This window comes from Bidens hawaiensis, unplaced genomic scaffold (genome assembly GCF_021521415.1).
Source record: "Bidens hawaiensis isolate Kalapana, Puna unplaced genomic scaffold, B.hawaiensis_p1.1 tig00046429_1, whole genome shotgun sequence".
Taxonomy (NCBI): domain Eukaryota; kingdom Viridiplantae; phylum Streptophyta; class Magnoliopsida; order Asterales; family Asteraceae; genus Bidens; species Bidens hawaiensis.
The window spans coordinates 196-21,819 of record NW_027505985.1 but is presented as its reverse complement, the minus strand read 5'-3'; the positions used below and the strand labels follow the sequence as shown (position 1 = coordinate 21,819).

Sequence of the window (21,624 nt, the reverse complement as noted above, 5' to 3'; positions counted from 1 at the left end):
CTACACACCATTTATCATGTATCAACTCTTTTAAAAGCATTGATTTTCAAATATATCAATATATCAAATTCTTTTAAAAGCATTGATTTTTAAATATATCAAACTCTTTTAAAAGCATTGATTTTTAAATATATCAATATTATACTTAAGTTAAATAAAATATAAAATTATATTATGACTTGAATAAAAAGAACTTAACATTCACTTGTGATTCTTTTTCACCCTTTTAACTACTTTTTGTTCTTTATTGGTTACAGTTTTACTATTTCTCAATCTTAATCATTAGACATGTTTGATAAACCCAACTTATAAATAAATCACTCTATTATATGTATACACCACACCATAATGTTACAACTATTGTTTATTTTGTAATACAGCCATTAAGGCTAATATAAATTGCTTAAATTAATCACTCTTTAACTAATCACATTTTCTAATCAATACATCATGTGCATAGATATGTTTTGGTCAACCAAAGTTGATATATATATAATCTATCAACTTCTCAAAAACTTACTAAAACAAAGCCTTCCATAACAATGGCTTATTTTCTTCTTACAACTTTTCTTTTGATTCTATCTTCACTTGCTAAATTTTCATCATCAAACCAAATTCAATACACCTTTCAACAATGTCTTTCTAACATCCAAACACCAAACACATTTTACACCCCTCAAACCCTTAACTACACACTAACTCTCAACTCGACCGCGGAAAATCTTCGTTGCATAACCCCTTCCAATCCCAAACCCGAAGTTATTTTCACCCCATTGAACGAAAATCATATTCAAACCGCAGTTATTTGTGCCAAGAACCTCAACATTCAACTTCGGTTTAGAAGTGGAGGCCATGATTATGAAGGGATATCTTACACGTCCGCTATGGACCCTCCGTTCGTTCTTATTGACTTATCGAAGATGCGTGCCATTAACGTTGATCTTGATGATAGTTCCGTTTGGGTCGAGGCTGGTGCTACGATTGGTGAACTTTATTATAGAGTTGCCGAGAAAAGCAAAACACACGCGGTTGTGGGTGGGCTTTGCACGAGCCTAGGCGTTGGTGGGCATTTCACGGGAGGTGCGTACGGCTCCATGATGAGAAAATACGGGCTAGGAGTCGATAATGCGCTTGACGCTAAAATCATCAACGCAAAAGGAGAAATCTTGGATAGAGAATCCATGGGCGAAGATGTATTCTGGGCCATCCGAGGGGGTGGAGGAGGGAGTTATGGAGTTATAGTTTCGTGGAAACTAAAACTCGTCCCTGTCCGTGAAACTGTCACAGTTTTCAGTGTTACCAGAACACTGGAACAGGGTGCCACGGAGATTCTTTACAAGTGGCAACACGTGGCTCCACTTATCGACGATGATCTTTTCATGAGAGTCTTTATACAAAACGCCAAACTACCAAACACGACTAGAAAAACCGTAAGTACAACTTACAACGCGCTCTTTCTCGGGGGAGTTGACCGCCTCTTAGAGATCACAAACCAAAGTTTTCCCGAGTTGGGTTTGGGGAAACCCGATTGTTTAGAAATGAGTTGGATCGAATCCATCATGTACATCGCGGGTTTCCCGAAAACCGTCCCGACCGAGTTTCTCCTCACCGGGAAACCCGCTTTCTTGAACTACTTCAAAGCGAAATCGGATTTCGTCAAAACCCCAATCCCGGAATCCGGAATGAAAGGGATTTGGAAAAGATTCTTCCAAGAAGAAATCCCATTAATGATATGGAATCCATATGGAGGAATGATGGGAAGAATTCAAGAATCAGAAACACCATTTCCTCATAGAAATGGTGTTCTTTTCAAGATTCAGTATGTCAACAGTTGGACTGTGGATGATAAACAAGCAATGAAAAGACATTATAAGTGGATCAGGAAGCTTTATAAGTACATGGGTCAGTATGTTTCAAAGGATCCAAGAGAAGCTTATGTGAACTACAGAGATCTCGATCTCGGAATGAACGACAAAAATGGCGATAACACGAGTTTTGCGAAGGCGTGTTCGTGGGGAAGAAGGTATTTCAAAGATAATTTTGTGAGGTTGGTGAAGGTGAAGACCGAGTTTGATCCGGATAACTTTTTCAGGCATGAACAGAGCATCCCGTTAGGCTTGTAATCTTCTAATCGCTCGTTTTCTTGTCGGTTTTCGTCTTTATGAGAAAATAAATCAAATACAATATTCATATGAATCAATTAATCTTATTAGAAACTTAAACCTAATGTTCATGTACAAACTGGCTATATTAGGTAGCAAAAACGATTTTTACAACCTAAACACGCTATCTTAAACTGCGGACAAAATCTAAAACACTCGTTTTTCTTCTTGGAAAAAGAATCGTAGCCTAATTACCGACTGTAATGTCACCTGAGCATGACGCGTGCCGTCTTGTAAGTGAGTATACTGAACATGTCCTATACAACACAACAAAATTTTAAACCATCATATTTAAGTCTGTTAAATCATCCATTGGAATCTCGAGTCCCATGAAATCATCATCGTGTGTGAAAGCATCATCTTCGATGTTTAACCATGAGCCTATGTCTTCCCCTTGACCGCCAAAGTCAACCATTTCAGGTAGCTGCAGGTGAGACAAATCAAGTGGTTCCTCTTCCGTTAACATCGACTCGTCCTTTTCTTCGATGGTGGGCTTTGTGTCAAAAGACGATTTTGCCCTTGGTTGATCTGGAAATTTGCCATTAACAGGCGAAGATAATTGAGTTGTTTTTTGTTTCGGTCTTGCTTTAGTCTTTGCGGGTCGTCCGACTTTAGGACCTCCGTTTCTGGGCTCCCGTTCACTTCTCTTTCCTTTTACGCTATTTATAATTACTCTTCCTACCCCTGACGAAGATGTACAAGTCGTACCAGCATTGACATCATCAAGGTACAACTCTTTCTTCTTACTCCTGCTTGACCATACGTTATCTTTGACGATAGTTTGCTCAGACGGATGCATGTCATGGTTGTTCAACATGGAGCTTAATTGTGTACCTAATTTAATTAAAAATAATAATATAATAATTACAGAGTTACAAAATATTAAAATTGTCAAGCACTTGAATAAAGTACCTGACGAATATTCTGTCAAAACTCCGTTGATGACATCATCAACTTCTGTATGATTCGTCCGTGATAATCCCGAGTGGAACATATCCTTAACCAAGGACTCAGAAAAGCAGCTTTTGCCGGTTGTTTGAAATTCATGGCATCGGTTTAACGTCCGCTTGACAAAATCCAAAGCAGCTTGTTTAGCCATTTTGCTACTCGCACTCTTACCCCAACAGCTCTGCAGAGCATTCAGCCATTCATTAGCACACAAAAATTTAATTAAAAATGTAACATTGTATGTGCATCTATGATTAAATTTAACATAGGTATATGAAAAATAGATTTAATCAGAATTACCATGTATTTCTGATAGGCCATTTCTGTGAGATTTTCAAGAGAAAGTTGTTCAAACTCCCTACAAGCAATTAGCAAATAGTCAAGTAAGAAACTAAGAATTATAACGTATACTTATTTAATCGATCAAAAACTTTAAATAATAATAATAAAAAAAAGCAGTTACTTCTCCTGTTGCTCCCGTGCTTCCTCAGTTGACTTCAAAAGCTTGTCGAGTAACTTTTTCTTCCTGGAAACCTATTAGTCAACTATATTAGGACACATGTATCTATACTCGTTAAATAAAGATAGCACTTAGCATACTTTTAACTCTTGACTTTACAAATAGTATATTGTTTGCCAAATGGATATCTTTAAATAAAAAAATCCTTATATTCTTCACTTTAACGTTTACATCCTTAAAACAGACTTATACCTGTTGATGATGCTTTTTTTCCAGCCTATTGATATCGTTGATGATGTCATCATCTCCACTGTGTACCAAGTCCGGCTGAACAAAGAAAATATATGCATATCAACAACTATAACAAATTCTAGGGCACAAATTGAAGCATGCGTGCAAATTCACACATAAACATAAATATATATACATACACACATATATACATACACCCACACACGGAGACAGAGAAAGAGATACTTACCACACGTGCAGGGTAGAGTTCAAGACTATGAATTTCCATGAGAAGTCTTTCATCAATGGACGTGTTACTATACTGATATTGAGAACTGGTTATCAATTCTGAATCCGAAAGCAGACCGTTGTAGCAATGATCAAAACCTGTAGCAATTGCTGAATCCACCATAGACATAATATGATTGCCTGACTGGCTACGTGCCACCTCATTGCATGATCTTGACGTAGAATCTATCCTGTAACTGCTTGAAAAACTTCCAGCAATTAAGTCGGTTTCCGGCTCAAATGCAGATCCATTAACATTATAGTTTAATTCATCATTATCTTCTTCTGAAATAAGGGCAGCAAGAAGACTCTGACAGAGAGAAATTCCCTTAGAAGATGCTAAACTCTCTGAGTATTCACTATTACTTTCTGTTCCATTTTTCGTATAACAGTTATCAATTGGGCTTGTGATGTCAGCAGTAGATCGTATGCTTCTCTGTAAAAAGGTAAAAGGGGGGAAAATATGAAGTTGCATCCAAAAACATCAAAATTTTAATTAGATAAGTATTTTCACATTCGACTGCAATTGCAACTGAATTGAGTTAAAGTATAAAATGAAGATAAGATCTATAAACCTCAAACCTAAAAAGAACCATTACCTCTTGCTTTAAATAGGTCACAGCTGCATCAGGTACAAAACCAAAAAGTGGGTCCGTCTGTTTCCACAAAGGGCTTGACAATGCATAAACTGCAATTAACCGCTCCATAATTTAGAATCACATAACACAATACTCCGAAAAAATTAGAAGGAAAAAGAAAAGGCAGTGAGAACAGCACCAGGATTTATAACAGCATTTGCAGCAGCCAAAAGCTCTTCATGTCCATCATCTGAAGTATTAGGTAACAGAATGAATATTCGTTAAAAGAGGGTTAGAGAAAAAAAAACAAAAGAACCTATAAATCTAACACTTGTAATTGAATAGTCAGCATTTACTATACCAAGAAAATCCGTAGCAGCAGTAAATGCAGAATGCTTTTGACGGGTATAAGCTTTGCGGCCTGAGAGTTTCCTAGTGGGAGGCCGGCCTATTTTACTGTGAATGTTGCATAAAATATGAACGTTAGTTAACATTTTAAAAAGGAGTAACCATATACACGTATCCTTCTAGAAATTAAAAATATTAATATATCAAATACAATTTCAAAACACTATAAATACCATATCTACACACCCATAGTACATGAAATAAGATCAGAATGTGTGAAATTTGACAGTTATGGTGTTTAAAAAGGCTAAATACGATATTATGAAACTTAAAAGAATATATATGAAATTTTATTTAATAACACAGAAGATGTAAAACCTTTCAGGCTTATCGAAACCAACTCTGCCAGTTCTAAGTTGTTTTTCTGTCCCCGCATTGCCAACAAATCGTGCAGAAGCAAAACCCCTTCCTTTTTTATGTTGCTTCTCGTTCAGAAGCTTATTTTTTCTTGTGGGGAGGACTAAAGTTGACATCTTTTGCACATTTGGGCCATCTTTATCTTCAACTTCAGTTTCTGCAGACTTAAAACTATCCCTAGATCTGATTTCAGCAGCCCCTGATACCTCACTTTCTGACGGTGTAGATGACCGAATACTACAATCACCTTTTGGTTTAAATTGTTTAGGAGAATTGACGGGAAATCTTTTTACATATCCACGCCCTTTTTCACTTATGTCACTGTTACCCGGAGGTAGAATTTCATCATTGGTGGATAACACAGGGATGAGGTTGGTTCGTCTTGCTGTACGTGAAATTTTTTGGGGCCTGCGGTCAGCCCACTGGGCTACAGGTGGAGATGAAGACCGTGTTGATAGACCACGTTTACGGTTGGTCGAGCTAATAGGACCAGGGTTCGAACCGTTGGAAACAGTTGGGCGTTGGCCATGGGTCAATTTAGGGATCACACCTGACCCTGATCTTGGACCCCGAGCAGCTGCATGCAGTTTACTGGTAGATGAGGGTGTAACAGAAATGAAGTCTTCTTGGACACTGGCCCTGGTGGTTATAATTATATAAGATAATATGAAACTGAAGAGACGATACACTTTTTAATAAAATGCTTAATTTTAACATTTCTGTTATGAGCATCTTTTGTCTTTTTATCAATTTGTTAGAGCGCTTTTGTCATTTAACAAATTTTTGTTTTCAGAATTGGTATAAATGAAATGAAACCAGGTTCGTCAAAATGATGGTAGGAATGAATCTCATACTTGTTAAAACCTTTCACAATTGTCCTTTCATGCTCCAAGTTAGTAGTATGATCTCTTTTATCATGCAGCAGGGATGTGTTGTCCTGCTCAGGCCTTGGGATGGAAGAACGCATACCTCCATTAGCAGCTCCTAGCCTACAGCAAATAAGATGCCACCTCAGCATTTTTTTGAAAATCAGCAGAAAAATAGCAACGTAAATTGGTTGCTGAAATCAGTAAAGCTCCTAATTTGCTGCCACATTGTCTCCAGTCATTTGAATTTGAAATTTCACTCAATCATATTCATCAATTTAACAATTTCACTTATACAGATGAAATGGCATATGAGACAAAGTTTCGACTAATTTCAAAATCTTTAACCAATTACCTTACAACAGCTAACCTGAACTCCAGTAGAGCAATGCATAAACATAGCTAGCCAGCTAGTTGACATATAATCAAAATCAGCAATCGTAAAATTACCTGAACTCGTGTGGATCATTTGACCTTGACCTTGCATCAGCAAGATTCCTTGGATTCATCCTGCTACTATCAATAGGTTTTGCCAACATTGAGCTTGTACTTGGTGCCACATCAGCCTTAATTCCAGTGCGTTTTTTCTTCATTTTAGCTTTTTCCCAGCCATCAGCTACAATTGGCAATGCTCTATCCACACCCTGAAGAGTATTACTATTTGGGAGTCTTAATACTTCTCTAACCCTATCTACAGATCCGGATGATCTTGCAGGAGTGTTTGGTCGCACATCTGCCTACAAATTCCAAACACACAAATCAGGCTTGTATATAAAAACTAGAAGACCCAGAAATGAGAAACTAACAATCATTGAAGAAAAAAACACGATTTTTGTAATTGCTATTTCTAACAGAACTCGAGAGATACGCACCCTTTGATCCACCATAGAAGTTCTGGTTCGTTTGTTGGGAATGGCATTTTTACCCCTCTCTTCAATTTTTTGCTGCTCAAAGTCAAAGGCACTAGTAAGAGCATTGTTTTGAGCACTACCCATCTTGCCAACAGTGACACTAGGAGAAAAGGCATCAGGTCGAGATCTTTTTCTTGAGGGTATACATGGAAAACATTTGTTGATCACCGATAAAACATCACTAAAAATCTTCACTCTCTCCCTGATAAGTGAGAGACTGTTAGGATATTTTACGGCGGAAAAGAAAGAAAATTTAAAAATAAAAAGCTACCTGGCTTTGATTGTTGATTCTCGCAAACCAACCTTTAGTCGTTTTAGGTTTTCAGGAGAAGAAAAGGGTTGCTTGCCTTTAAACAAAGCAGATGGAGAATCATCTGGTGTACAAAGGGCAGCACTTGCAAGTCTTTTAAAATCTCCATGTCTATTACACTTATATTCAGCAGCCATAGACTTTAAGTCAAACCGCAAGCACTGAAAAAAATTAGTCACTTCCCCTTGACTTACATTTACACTACTTCTTGACATACTTGGAAGGGAAGATAAAATTGGATTTTCCATGTTGTCCCGAAAACTTGCTGATCTGTCCATTGCAGCGACTGTATGGGACCCGCGTTTCCCAGTATTATACAGTGGCCTGCCTGGGCTACTAGATGACAGATCAAATTTACCAGACGATGCCATTGCACCAATTTATATTCTTTATCTCTGCAACAAACCTTGTTAACACAGTTGTGCATGACAGTACTGAAGTGCCAAAGCACATGAAACCAAAGCTTAAATTTTGTGACAGCCAAAATACAAACCTAAAGAAAAGAAAAGGCATATGCGTCAGATCAATAGCATAGGTTTAAACACATTATTAATAGGTATACATATAGAAGGCAATCATTGTCGATTTAAAAGATTCTTTGTTGAGTCTGTAGGGAACATGAGTAAAAGGAGAAATAGAACGAAAAGTAACAAATTACCATATCTAGTACACCAACTTTGCACTATCTACTTCCCACTTACAGATTTCCATTAAAAAAAATACACGCAATATATCACCACACATCATACTGAAACTAAAACACTTCCAAAATAGAAATAATGTCAACGGCAGGTTCTATAATAATCCTCGTTAAATGTTTCCATATCACATATAACATTGAACGAACTTATAGACACACAAAACAGTTATTAAAGTATAAAACCTAAGCATTAAATATACAATCTGTCACTAGATCCTGATCAAAAGCACAGCTAATGTTAACTAAATCAATCCTCTAATATGTTATGTTGAGTCTGAAGGGAACATGAGAGAATTTTTAGCCAGAGGATAACTAAAAGAAGAGACAGAACGAAAAGTAACAAATTACCATATCTAGGACACCAACTACCACCCTATCTACTTCCCACTTACAAATTTCCAAAAAAACATAAAAACACATAATATATCACCGCACATCATAATGAAACTAAAACACTTCCAGAACAGAGCCAATAGCATAGTTAATATTAATGTTTCCATATCACATCTAATATTGAACAAACTTATAGGCACACAAACTTCGTAAAATCTTAACCAGAGGATCACTAAACGGAGAAACAGAACGAAAAGTAACAAATTACCATACCTAGGACTAGTACACCAACTTTACCCAATCTACTTCCCACTTTGGACCTAGAGGTATCCTAATATTTTCTCAGGGAGTCAGGGGTATCCAAATACATAAACTAATTTAACAAAAGAATAATAATAATAACAAACTTTCACTTCGTCAAGAAAGTTGAAGGGTATCCCGGGATACCCCTGCTTGTATGCTACATCTGCCACTGTCACAGCGCATCATATCAAAACTAAACCGCTTCCAAAACAGAAACAAAGTCGACAACAGGCTCTATAATATCCTCAAAATCTTCCATTAACATATAACTGTTTCCATATCACATCTAACATTTCACAAACTTATAGGCACACAAACTTGGTATAATCTTAACCAGAGGATCACTAAAAGGAGAAACAGAACGAAAAAGTAACAAGTTACCATATCTAGTACACCAACTTCACCCTATCTACTACCCACTTAAAAATTTCCAAACAAAAAAAAAACACATAATCTATCACCGTGCATCGTATCGAAACTAAAACACTTTGAAATCAGAAACAAAGTCGACTTACGTTACTATAACTGTTTCCTTATCACATCTTCTAGCATTTCACTTTCATAAAACTACAAAACCTAATCACTGAATCTTAACTAAACCAACCCTCTAGCATATGATCTCAATAAAACAGATAATAACAATCCATAAATCTATGATCCATTAATACAAACATTCAGTAGTATAAATTAAACATATCGAAATGATCAAGCAGCCTAACTCTAGAAATTGAAATCGAATGAGAATTATGAAGCGAATTCATCATCGATTACTTTCCACTTAAAAATTTCCAAAAAATAAAAACCACATAATAAGCACATAAATGTTTCCGTTAACATTTATGTGCTTATTACACCTAAAGAAAAAAATAGGTCGAGTTCCGTTAACATAAATGTTTCCGTATCACACACACCTAACATATTCACAAACTTAATAAGCACATATACAGATCATAAAACTACTAAACCTAACCACTGAATTATCTTAATAATAATAATAATCTAATTAAAATCACAGCTAATGTTAACTAAATCAATCCTCTAGCATATGATCCATAAATCTATTAATACATACAAACATAACCAGTAGTAATTGAATCCTAATTCATGTGCTAGTTGAAACCCTAGAAATTGAAATTGAAGAATTAAAGCTAAATTAAAGAGAATTATGAAGCGAATTGATCCATGAGATTGATTGATTTACCTTTATATAGTTGAAGAAACTAATTTGTTCGATTGATTGATTGATTGATCGAATGAATGGTTTTTTTAATAATATTATTATTAGGTTTTCTTTTCTTTTCTTCTTCTTCTTACAATTTGGGGACGACGAAGGATTCTAATAATAATAATAATAATTTCTAATTTATATTTATATTATAAATTATTATTTATATTTATACTATACAGTAATTTCTAATTTGGTTCGTGTAGCGGTAAGAAATTTGGGTTTTTTAATGTAGACTCGGGTTCGATGCTCACTTGTAATAATATTTTTGGAGGACATGAATGGCGTGATGATTAATGAAGAAAGAATGTGATTTTTGTGATCTCAGGTTTGATCTTTAAAGCGTCTATGTTTTACTTGGGTTTTCTCTGGAGCTGGAGAGATACTTTGGAGGCGGGTTAAAGGCTCCGTACGGTTAGGATGGGTCATGTGGCAGATGACAGTGACTTCTTATCACTGGGTCACTTCGTACGGAGTGTCTAGATATTTCTTTGTTTGTTGGTTGTTTAAAAAAGATCATGATTTTATTATTTTTAATAATACTTTATAGTTTTTGTAACAAGAGCTTAAAGCTTGGAAAAAAAAGAATGAAAAGATCCTTTGGAAGCCATAATAACAGTGTTATGGTCAGAGATGCATTGAATTTACTATTTTTGCCCATGTGTTGTGTAAACGAGTCGAGTTTTGCCCGTGCTCAGCTCGTTTTAAGTTACGAGAGCTCATGCTTCTTTTTTAAAGCTAGTGTTCGGTTCGTGTAGTTGTGTTTTCAAGCTTGGACTTGACTCGTTTATTATTTTGAGAAAAACCTTAAACGAGCCTAAACTCGGCTCAAGCTCATGTAATACCTTAAACGAGCTAAATCTTGGCTCGAACTCGGTTATGCAGTGTGAAATTAATCAATACATAGAAGTTTAAAAAATGTAAAGCTTAAAAACATACAAGGCTCGACGAGCCTAAGGGAGCTTTTTATATAAGGCTCGAGATCGCATGGAAGTCTAAAAGATGTAAATTTAAAAATTCACAAGGCTCGACAAACCTAGACGAGCTTTTCATATAAGGCTCGAGCTCACATGGATATCCATAATATGTAAAATTTAAATATACACAAGCCTAGATAAGCCCATACAACTTTCTCATATAAAACCCGAGCTCAGGTCCAATGACTAAACAGACTTTATTTTAGGCTCAAGCGAAAAGACTCATATTGCTTTTAGGTTTTTCTAACAATCAGAGCTCAAATAACTTGCGAGCGGCTCTGCTCATTTACAATACTGATGAGATGAATTGTGGCTCTAATTGGAAAGGTGTTACTGGAATGTCTAGGTTGAAGCCGGCTCGACAAGTAAAGCCCGACCACTCTTACTATTTCTATTTTTTCTTCTTTTTATAAAAAAAAAAACTTTTGTAGATAATTAGATATCCATATTTTTACGCTGATTGTTTAAAAGAATGCATTTTTCGTAATTAGGTGTTCAATATTCAATAATGAACCCAAGTTATAGAAAAAAAGGTACAAAGTTCATATCCATGGGATTTTTCTAGTTTCCGAATTTCATATCGTGTTTTTTTTATTTTTTTGACAACTGAGTTATTAGTCTCAGCAAGTTGTAGGTGTGTATTAATGGGTTGGATTAAAACACATGTTAAGATTATCAATGGATGTTATTGACAACATTCTTTTGTTAGGGCCTAAACTCATAGGTGTGTATGAAGTATAATTTACTTTTAAGATGTTTTAATTTTAGCATACAAGATTTTATATAGACTATGATTTCATATCAAAATTCTCAAATTGCTTTTGTTGCAAGATATACTCAGAGAGTTTGGCATCTTATGTATTGTTACTTTTGCTCATGCTAGGCTATGCAAATTAATATTCACCTACATACGCAATGCACATGGATAACTATATGCATAAAACATGTGCATTTATGTAGGTACACATTTTTTATTTGCGCTAAAGGCATCAAGTATTAGAAAAATTAAAAATTTGCAATCAACAACAGTTTATTTTATTTATATGCATTATATCAAATATGACATTATATGAATATATTAACCCAAACATTACATATCTCTTATGTTCAAGAAATATTTAAGGATTAAAAAGAAAATATTTTTGTATTTTTCTAAAAGCAGCTTGATTTACTTACTAAATAGAAAGTAATATTGGCAATGAGCTATAACAGTATAGCTTAACTTGTACATGAGAAAAAATGAAGATTTGAAAGGAGGTTTTAAGACCTCAAGTTCGTATTTGATGTCAACCGGGTTTTATTGAAGTGTGCCTTTGAGCTGCAAATTTTTCTAAAACATGAGATGCTAGGATTGGGCTATCCAAAGTTGTCTGTGATCACAGGCATACCAATTGTTTTTTACCATTAGATTTATCTTAAGTGATAGGACTTTATTCTTTAATCGTTAAAGAAAACAATTGAAAATAATATTGTATTCTGTAATGATGAGTTATTGAATAACATACATGCATGTACATCAAGTTTTTGATTAACCTTAAAGTCTCATTTTAAGGATTTCAAACTCAACTTGTCCTATGTCTTCTCATGTCATGTGATTCTCAATCATTTTCCATGAAGATGCTTATTATTGCTGTTTTTAATCTATTTTTATTTATTTGCAGTAGTTGACCAAATCTTATATTTTCAACTTTTAAAACACTAAAATTTATTAATATAATATTATGAAATTATGAATATAATCAAATAAAATATACTTAAATTAACAACAAAATTTTATACATATTCAAGCCATGAGTCCATGGCTATATATGATGCAACAAATTATGTGCAATATTATCTCTAACTTTAAGTGAATTTACCGATATACCCCTAGTCTCCACTTCAATGTCATCATCATACAAATCAAACACCAAATCCACATCCATTTCCTCACCATACATCTCACATATGTTATGTAACACACAACATGCTCCTAGTATCATAGGCAGCTCTTGTAGTTTCACCTCTATCCTCTTTTGTAAACAACCCCATCTACCTTTTAATCTCATGAATGCATCTTTGCTAATCTTTTGTACTTCATCAAGTTTTTGGTTCAATGAGTGTTGACTCCATGATCGATTCTTATGTGTGTAGGGCACCAACATCCAATCTTTTAGCGCGTAACCCGAGTTACCAACAACTCGCAACGAACCCATATTCGATCTTCGAGACAATGCTGATGTCTCCAGGATTTGTTCGTCTGTCATTGACCCTGGATACCCAATGCAAATGTCTGTAAACATGCCTCTCGGGTCAACCAGACCCTGAATTGTGGTTGAGTATGACGGCTTTTTGTTTCTGTTAGTGTGTCTTATGTTATAGTAAGCTTCCGGGTTAGTTTTCGGAGCGATTATCGATACGTGGGTCGTGTAGATTGACCCGTTGACATCCGGGATACCCGAGATGGACCCGAATTCGGTTTTTATTTCCTTTAACCGGTCTTCATCCGGCCATTGGAGGAATTTAGGCATTAAAACGGTCTGGATCGCGGCACAAACTTCAAGGACTAGCTTATGACACGTGGATATTCCCAACCCAAATAAAGTGGACACCTTTCTCAGCGGGTCCCATGTGGCCAGACGATAAATACACACAGCGACCCGCTGACGAACAGGGATCGCCATACGAAGCATGGTATCCTTTTTCGTGACGCTTTTATCCAACTCGTCACAAATCATATTAAACGTCGATTTACTCATCCTAAACGCCTTTCGAAACTCGTCGCTAGAGCACTCGTCGCTATCGTGATACTCCCACCACCCTTTCGACCTCTCTTTCACCCACAACCGCCTCCGGTGTCCTCCACCGTCCTCCTCCACCGCCACTCCACCGCCGTAACCATCCACCGGAGACGGAATTCTTGATTTTCTCACCCTTTCTTGATCCCAATCCTTCATTTCAAAAGCTCTATTTTCAAAACTCGAAGCGGGTATTTCAAAACTCGAAATCGTGTCGAATTCTTGAATCTTTTGTCTCTTGTTGGTGGAATCTTGACTATCGGTTTCAAGATCTTGAAATAAGTTAGTATATAAATAAGAGTAATATTCTTCTTGGTTCATGAATGGAGTTGAAGTGAGTTCCATATCCATATTTGGTTGTGAAGGTGTTAAAATTTGAGATGATAATATTAATATGTAAACAAGAGTGTGATTGTTTGTATATATATACACAACAAGTAGAAGTGTAAAGAAGCGTGTAAACGCGGAGGTTGGTGTTGTTCTTCATTGTCATGCTAATAATATTATTATATATCAGTCTCACTCTTGTAAAATAGGATTATTACATTAAAGACCCTGCTAGAGTGCTAGTATTGCTAAAATGATATAAATAAGTGTGTCAAGACCTTCATATTCACCCATATATATTCCAAATTAAAAAGAGAACACTTGTCCATAAAAATTTACATCTCTAGTAAGTGACGGATCCATGATGTTTTTTTTTCTATGGGTTCATTTGTATTCGATGTTCAAATTTCGCATAAAAAGTGTTAAAATTTTTCGGGTTGGTTGGGTCGGGTAAGAGAATATTATATAACTCGATATCATAATAAATAAATATGTTAGATTTTAAAACACATTAAAAAATTACAAGGTTATTAAAAATGGAAAAAAAATATTATGATAAGCATTTGTGGAGCCGTGATGCATGGATAAGTTTAGGAGCAGGCGAAAGCGAAAATGTTCTAATTTTTTTAGCTATTTAAAACCCTAACTAATACCAAAGTGATGATTTACTGAAAAAAGAAAAAAAATTAACAAAAAAGAGTTTTAGGAAAAAAAGGAATTTACTACAACACTTTAGACTTTTTGTTATAAGTTCACTTTTATAAATCTTATAGGTTCACTTAAACTTTTTATATATTATTTTAATGTGAAATTTGATAATCAATGCTTCTCGTGAACCCACTAAACCCATATTAGACCGCACATGTCTCTAGAAGAAATATCACTTTATTTTCAAGATCATAAAGTTTGTATTTTTTTTACTTTACTATTTCAATATTTCAACAAAACAAACATATTGCCATGGTACCATGCAATTCAACCACACATGTATCACCCCTGTTTTTTACTGTTTGTTTACTACCTATGTTTGAATACCGCATGTTTCTTTCAGTTACTTCTTATTAATTAGATGTAGCGCCTGAATCGTTAATGGATTAGTTTTCCTTTGTTATGGTCATGGAAAATATGAAGAAAACCGTCTCAACTCTTGTCTCCCTAAGGCCTAATCTGATTATTCTCGGAGTCTAACCCACTTAAAGGGTTCATATCAACTTACTTGCCGTATTTTTTCAAATTCAGATGATGTGTTTAGAAGAGTAGGAAAACACAAACATGCGTAAATGCAATTGACTTTCTAGTTCAACAATATTGGAACACTGACAATTGAGGCTTGAGATCTTTATGGTCTCAAACTCAAAACCTGACTCAATGGAGTATTTCCATAATGGTATATTTCGCCCTTGATGATGTTCTCAGGTGAGTCAGGTCTGTAACGTCAAAAGTAATATGTAATGTTGCCATCTCGTATCAGGAAGGCTCATTAGATTATTGAGACTAAAAAGTAGACATAACTTAATCGAATCACTTCGACGAATTATTTTAAAGAAAATTTGTGTAATGAACATTGAACACAACACTTTCATATTAATTTGATAAATAAATAAATAAAAGAATATTAAGAGAGTAAGGGGGGCTTATTGTAGTTACACCATAGACAAGGGGTGTGCAAGTGACAAGTTGTAGTCGTACGTTTGATAAAGATAACGCTTTTACGCGGTAGAGAACTAACGGTTTAAATTAAGGCTAATGTTTTTTAATAATAAATAAATATAAATAAATAGAAGATTTGGAAAGTCACAAGAAAGAGGAGACTTGTGTCGCAAGGAATCTTCTTCTCGAGTAAAAGAGTCACTCGTCAATATTTATTCCATTTTTCCATCCATGCTTTATTTATACTTTTGTCCTTAACTTCAGTTTTAGGTTTTATATTATATTATATATATATTTCATATAGAATAGAATAATTAACTACAAACGTCAAAACATATTCTTTTTGACTTATATGTATTTAATAAGTAAAAAAGTATGTACCGTAAACATGTCTTTTATGCAAATTCTTTTTTAACGGCTAAATTAGTAAAATACGTTAGATCTATCTATGGCTGGGCTTGAACTTTTAGGGGGTGTTTGGCCTAGCTTTTTAACAAAGCTTATAGATTTTTTAGCTTTTTCTATAAAATAAGTATAATTTGGTGTTTGATTTGGCTTTTTAAGCTTAAGCTTATTAACTTTATAGGCTAATTTGAATAAGCTTGTTTGAAGATAGTTTTTTAGTTTATTTGAAGAAGCTTATTTGTGTAAGAATATATGCATAAGCCAAAAAATAAAAGCTAGGCCAAACACCTCCTTAGCCTCAAAATAAGCACACTACACTAATATGCAAACGCTTGTATTCGATTATGATTATAGCGTGCCATAAATGATGATAGTAGTTTTGAGTTAGTGTTTGTTTTCTACTTTATTAAAATCGTTTTGAATTTAATGGGAATTTTTTTATATAACTTTCTAATTCATCATATTAAAATTTAAAAAAATAAATAAAAGTTAGTGTTTGAAACTTTTTTTCTAACAAAAATAAATAAATTTGTTTGGACTATCATCGTTTATTTTCATAGAGTTTTATTTTTTTTAATATCTACATGTCAAAATGCGGGAATTACATATATCCTTTGAATTTATAAAATAACACATTTTCTTAAAGTACAACTTTTCAATGCATAAAATACAATGTTTTTTTAATCATGATTTGAATATATATGTAATTTTACAAGTTTAAAAGAAAAAAAAATATGAAATTGCTTTTTTTCCCCGTAAATTGAAGTGTTTAAAAACATAAAACTTCTCCTATCAAAGTACTCATAAGAAATAAATAGTCTCAAGTTATTTTACTTCTTTTTTTCAAAGTTAACAAATCCTTCGTATCTTCTCCATTAAAACAAATAAAATTATTCAATTATAATAAAGAGGCATGTAATCGGGTAACAAACTACACCGCTACCATTTTAAATAACAAAACCGATCCTATTAAAAAATAAAGTTATCGTTCTTCAGCGTCGTTGAATTACTGTGCACTACTAAAATAAAGTTAATCACTATGTATGTGTCAACAAATAGCATAAAATTATATGTTTGCAAGATCAAAATAAGAATATTAAACAACCACGCTTACATCTACTGCATTTGACAACTAGATTTACATGTGCCATGAAGTATAATCACATTAAATTAGTTTATAACATCTTTTCAAACTTAACAGCAAGGTATAAAATTTAGGATAGAAACATGGTTACTATTTTGGAGAAAAAAAAATGTGACACGTGAAGATGGATGAGAGTAAAGGTCATTTGTTCCAATAATTTTGATTCAATTATTAAGTAGACCAATTTTGTTATACCAATAAAGTATAATTGAAATTGTGATCAAACATGTTGAAACTAAGATAATTTTAACTATTCTGGCTATGTTAATTCTAGTCTATCTATTCTGATAAAAGACTATATACTTTTGTCACTTGTCAATCTCATAGCTTTCCTTACCTTTTTTTTCACTTATTTCAATATATGTCCCTTATCTTTTAACTCATTTCAATATATGACATTCAAATTTGTTTTTATTATATGTAAATCTTAATCGATTCATTCATTAACATTAGTGGTGAAATAAGAAAATTTAGAAATATTAAAATTGATTTTGCAGGTTTGTTAGAATAAAATTTTAAAGTCACAAGTAATTGCAAGTTAAAGCAAACAAAAGGTGCATCATTATCGAATAATTTGGATTTGTATGGTAAACTAGAAATTGTTTTTTAAACTGCGATTCAAGCAACAATGCGTAATTTGAACTCAGGAAAATGTGTATTTTCTTAATTTTCTTCAAACGTTTGTATAAATATTACAAACATGGAGAATATCTATTATACATATATCTTGATGTTTAGCATTAAATTATTGAAGTTGATTATAATTTATATGTATACCGATTTACTATATGGTATGTCATTTATTTATATGATTTTTTTTGCTTAGTATAAAGGGTTTTATCAATAAGAAAATCAATATTTAGCTTTCAATATTTTATTCTATAACTCAGACCAAAATGCTTAAGAACCATATATTTTCACATTAATATAAAAAAATAGTTGATCCGGTCAAAAGTCATTTACCATGCTTCCAACAAATCCGAAATCTTTGTTTTTTTTTCTATAAGTTGTGATAATTAAAAATTCCAATAACTCCTATAATGTTAACTAATAACACGGGATTAATATTTAAAATTTAAACATTTCTTATCCAATACTTTCAACTATTATAAACTAAGTTATGTACCCGTGTCTTACACGGGTTGAAAAACTTAAATTTTGTAAGTGATAACTTTTGATAAATAAAGTTGGGTAATACATTAAGTAAGTACGAAGTTAAATTACAACTACTATTCACAAACTTAAAAATATGTACCCGTGTGTTACATGGGTTGGACAACTTAAATTTTTTAAGTGATAATTTTTTATAAATAAAGTTGAGTAATACATTAAGTATGAAGTTATATTATAACTACTATTCACAAACTTAAAAATATATCATAAATCTCCGAATACTTCTTCCGATACAACATTAGATAATATACAAAAAATATGGTAGCAACTAAAGTAAAATATTATTATGAGAACATAAACGGTACATTCAAAACAATACGAACCAACCATCAATAGAAGAGAACGTTCGATTAGTTGAAGAATGTACAGTAAAGGAGAATCAATAAGGTTTTGATCGACAAAATATGGATAGGACAAAATACGGATAAAAAGAAAGATATTACGGTTAAATGTGAAAAGAAGGCGGGTCGGGTTTAATTAAAAAAACCACGTGTTTCTAACAATGAACCCGTTGAATAATGAAAATGTTTAGTTTATAAAAATGTTTTATAAATAAACCTAACGTTTTTTTAAACATAAAATACGTTTTGTAAAAGCAATTAGAGAAATCATTAAACAACAAATATATAAAAAGAACTTTAAAAAGTATGTATAATTAATAGGAGAGAGATGCGAGAAAAATAAATAATAATGCATAAAAGAATGACACGTGTCATGAGAAAACTTGTATTTATTATATAATATAGATAAGAATTACTATATTCACTTTATGCAACTTTAAATTTTCTAATATCATGCTAACTCAAAATAATCACTTTTATTTGAACATGGCTTTAAGGTTAGTATTTCTTTGTCATTTTCCATTAACATGAAATGATAAAAAAAATATCATTTTGTTATATTTTAATTTCCGATTTTGTATGTTGCTTGATTATATGATTGTTAATTGTAAAATATAAATCAAGTAAAAATTTGTCATACACTGAATATTAATGACACTAAATTTATCATGATCAATCAGTTTCAAATTATAAAGTTTATACGGATGACTATATCATCAAAGTTCAAGTAATCTGGTTTTTTTGGATAATTATGTTTTTGGAATAAACATGAGTAGATGATCTCAAATGACATTATATTAATTGATTAAAATGTATGATATTTTATATGTATGAATATTTTTTTTGTAGTTTCATGGATATTTTATCATTTATCTTGGGTTGTTATGCACTTGAAGAATCTTATTTGTCACACTTACAAGTCACAACTATACGTGGCTATATCAAGAGTTATAAGCATACATATATGTTACCTTATCAGGAGTTACAAGTAGGCATAGACTAAAGATTTTGATATGCGAAAAACAATGTATACCAACCAATACAATCACAAATGTAGTGTACAATGGAGGTTTTACTTATTTGTAACATATTTATGTAATCTTAGTTATGTAATTCTTGTAGTTTTAATGTAAATTGTAACTGTATAAAATATATGATCATTTTGTTAACTATATTTCACTTAATGGTTAAAGTATAAAGCTTTTAACAATTACCCGTGTAATACATGATGTACTAAAAACAGTCAATTAAATATTAACTAAATTAAACAAGTAATAAAAACTAGACCTAAGACTCAACTAAACAAAACACCGGCAAGTGAACCGGTCAATTGTACTAAGCTAAGTAAGTCCGGAATATCGAACCCACAGGACTCTATTAATTACGTTAATTAACTAATTAGACTCGACTTACGACACGACTATTTATTATTAATGTTTTAAGGGGGATTTTAAAACTAATATTAAACTAAGAAAACAAATAAGCAAGTAAACGAGAAACAAGTAACCAAACACAAGATCGGAACCAAATAGAGAAGGAATCTACCTAGGGAAGAATCCCATGCATCAACAATCATCAAGCAATGGACAAATAACATGATTATGGAAACTGATTTCTAAACATATTCATCTAATAAACCCTAAGGACCATTGACCGAATCAAACGAAATCCCAAAGAATAAATATTAGATTATTAAGCAATCAGTATTATTGATTTCCGCAAAGTCATCAAGTAGGGTTAATTAATAGTATCTAAAGCAAGCAATCTTACGAAACACTAAACCATAGATAACTTGATAAACTAACATGACATCATGAACATGGATCAACACAATAAGCAAGAATATTGTCACTATCTATCCTAGCATGCAATTGACCAAGACACATGAGCAACTCCTCACCTTACAACTATTAGAATTTAGCAGAACATTTAAAACCCTAACCAACTATCAACAAGCTTCTATGATCTAATAGGCCTATTCAACCATAAAAATCAAAACACCAAGTAATGATAAAACATGAACCCTAATATCTAAAGAACACAATCAATAGAAAACAAGATCCATGTGAAGCAATAGTTAACAAACAATCAAGATAATAAATATTTGTGACATCTGCCCCGATCCGACCCGACCCAGGTACCCGTTTCTCTGACCCGATCTCTTTCTTTTATGATTTAATATTTATTTATTTATACTTATACTTTATTTTTAATAATAATAATATATTTTCCTTCCCGCCTCTTTCTCTCTCTTTCTTTCCGCCGTCCCGTCCCTCTCCTCTCTTTCCGCCTTCTTTTCCCTCTTGTCGCCGTCCCGCCCTTACGCCTTGTTTCCCTCTTTTTCTTCTAACTCTTTGCTTGTCCTTTGTTCCTTCCCGCCTAAGGTTGTCTGCGCAGCTCCACGCGCCAGACCCCTTACAAGGAATCCTGCGTGAAGACCACCTGTTTCAGCGATACGCGAGACGAACTCTTCTCGCAGCGCGCTAAGAATTGTAATTCTTCTCGCAGCGCGCTAAGAACGGTAGTTCTTCCCGCGACGAGCTAAGGATTGTAGTTCTTCTCGCAGCGCGCGAAGAATTATAGTTCTTCCCGCGGCGCGCTAGGAATTTTAGTTCCTCCCGCGGCGCGCTAAGAAATGTGATTCTTCCCGCGGCGCGCTTAGAAATGTAGTTCTTTCCGCGACGCGTTAAGGTTGGTTCTGTCTGCCTTCGCGCTCGCGCTCTCTTGACCTTCTGTGTCTGCCTTCGCGC

At 33.6% G+C, this 21,624-nt stretch overlaps 1 protein-coding gene and 1 pseudogene across 1 annotated transcript; one reads left to right on the top strand and one right to left on the bottom strand.

The window, feature by feature from the left end:
• Positions 1-490: 490 nt before the first annotated feature.
• LOC143616269 (monolignol oxidoreductase AtBBE-like 15 pseudogene) lies at positions 491-2,205 on the top strand (annotated as a pseudogene).
• Positions 2,206-2,229: 24 nt separating this feature from the next.
• On the bottom strand, positions 2,230-10,196 carry LOC143616267 (uncharacterized). The gene is made up of 15 exons (XM_077089144.1): positions 10,057-10,196; positions 7,481-8,012; positions 7,171-7,411; positions 6,749-7,035; positions 6,287-6,421; positions 5,394-6,071; positions 5,029-5,123; positions 4,867-4,917; positions 4,689-4,777; positions 4,052-4,525; positions 3,823-3,897; positions 3,574-3,644; positions 3,411-3,468; positions 3,075-3,291; positions 2,230-2,996 (listed from the first exon to the last, which is right to left on the bottom strand). The coding sequence occupies exons 2-15, from the start codon at positions 7,888-7,890 to the stop codon at positions 2,440-2,442; spliced, it is 3,438 nt and encodes a 1,145-aa protein (XP_076945259.1). The 5' UTR covers positions 7,891-8,012; positions 10,057-10,196; the 3' UTR covers positions 2,230-2,439.
• Between the last annotated feature and the right edge of the window lie 11,428 nt (positions 10,197-21,624).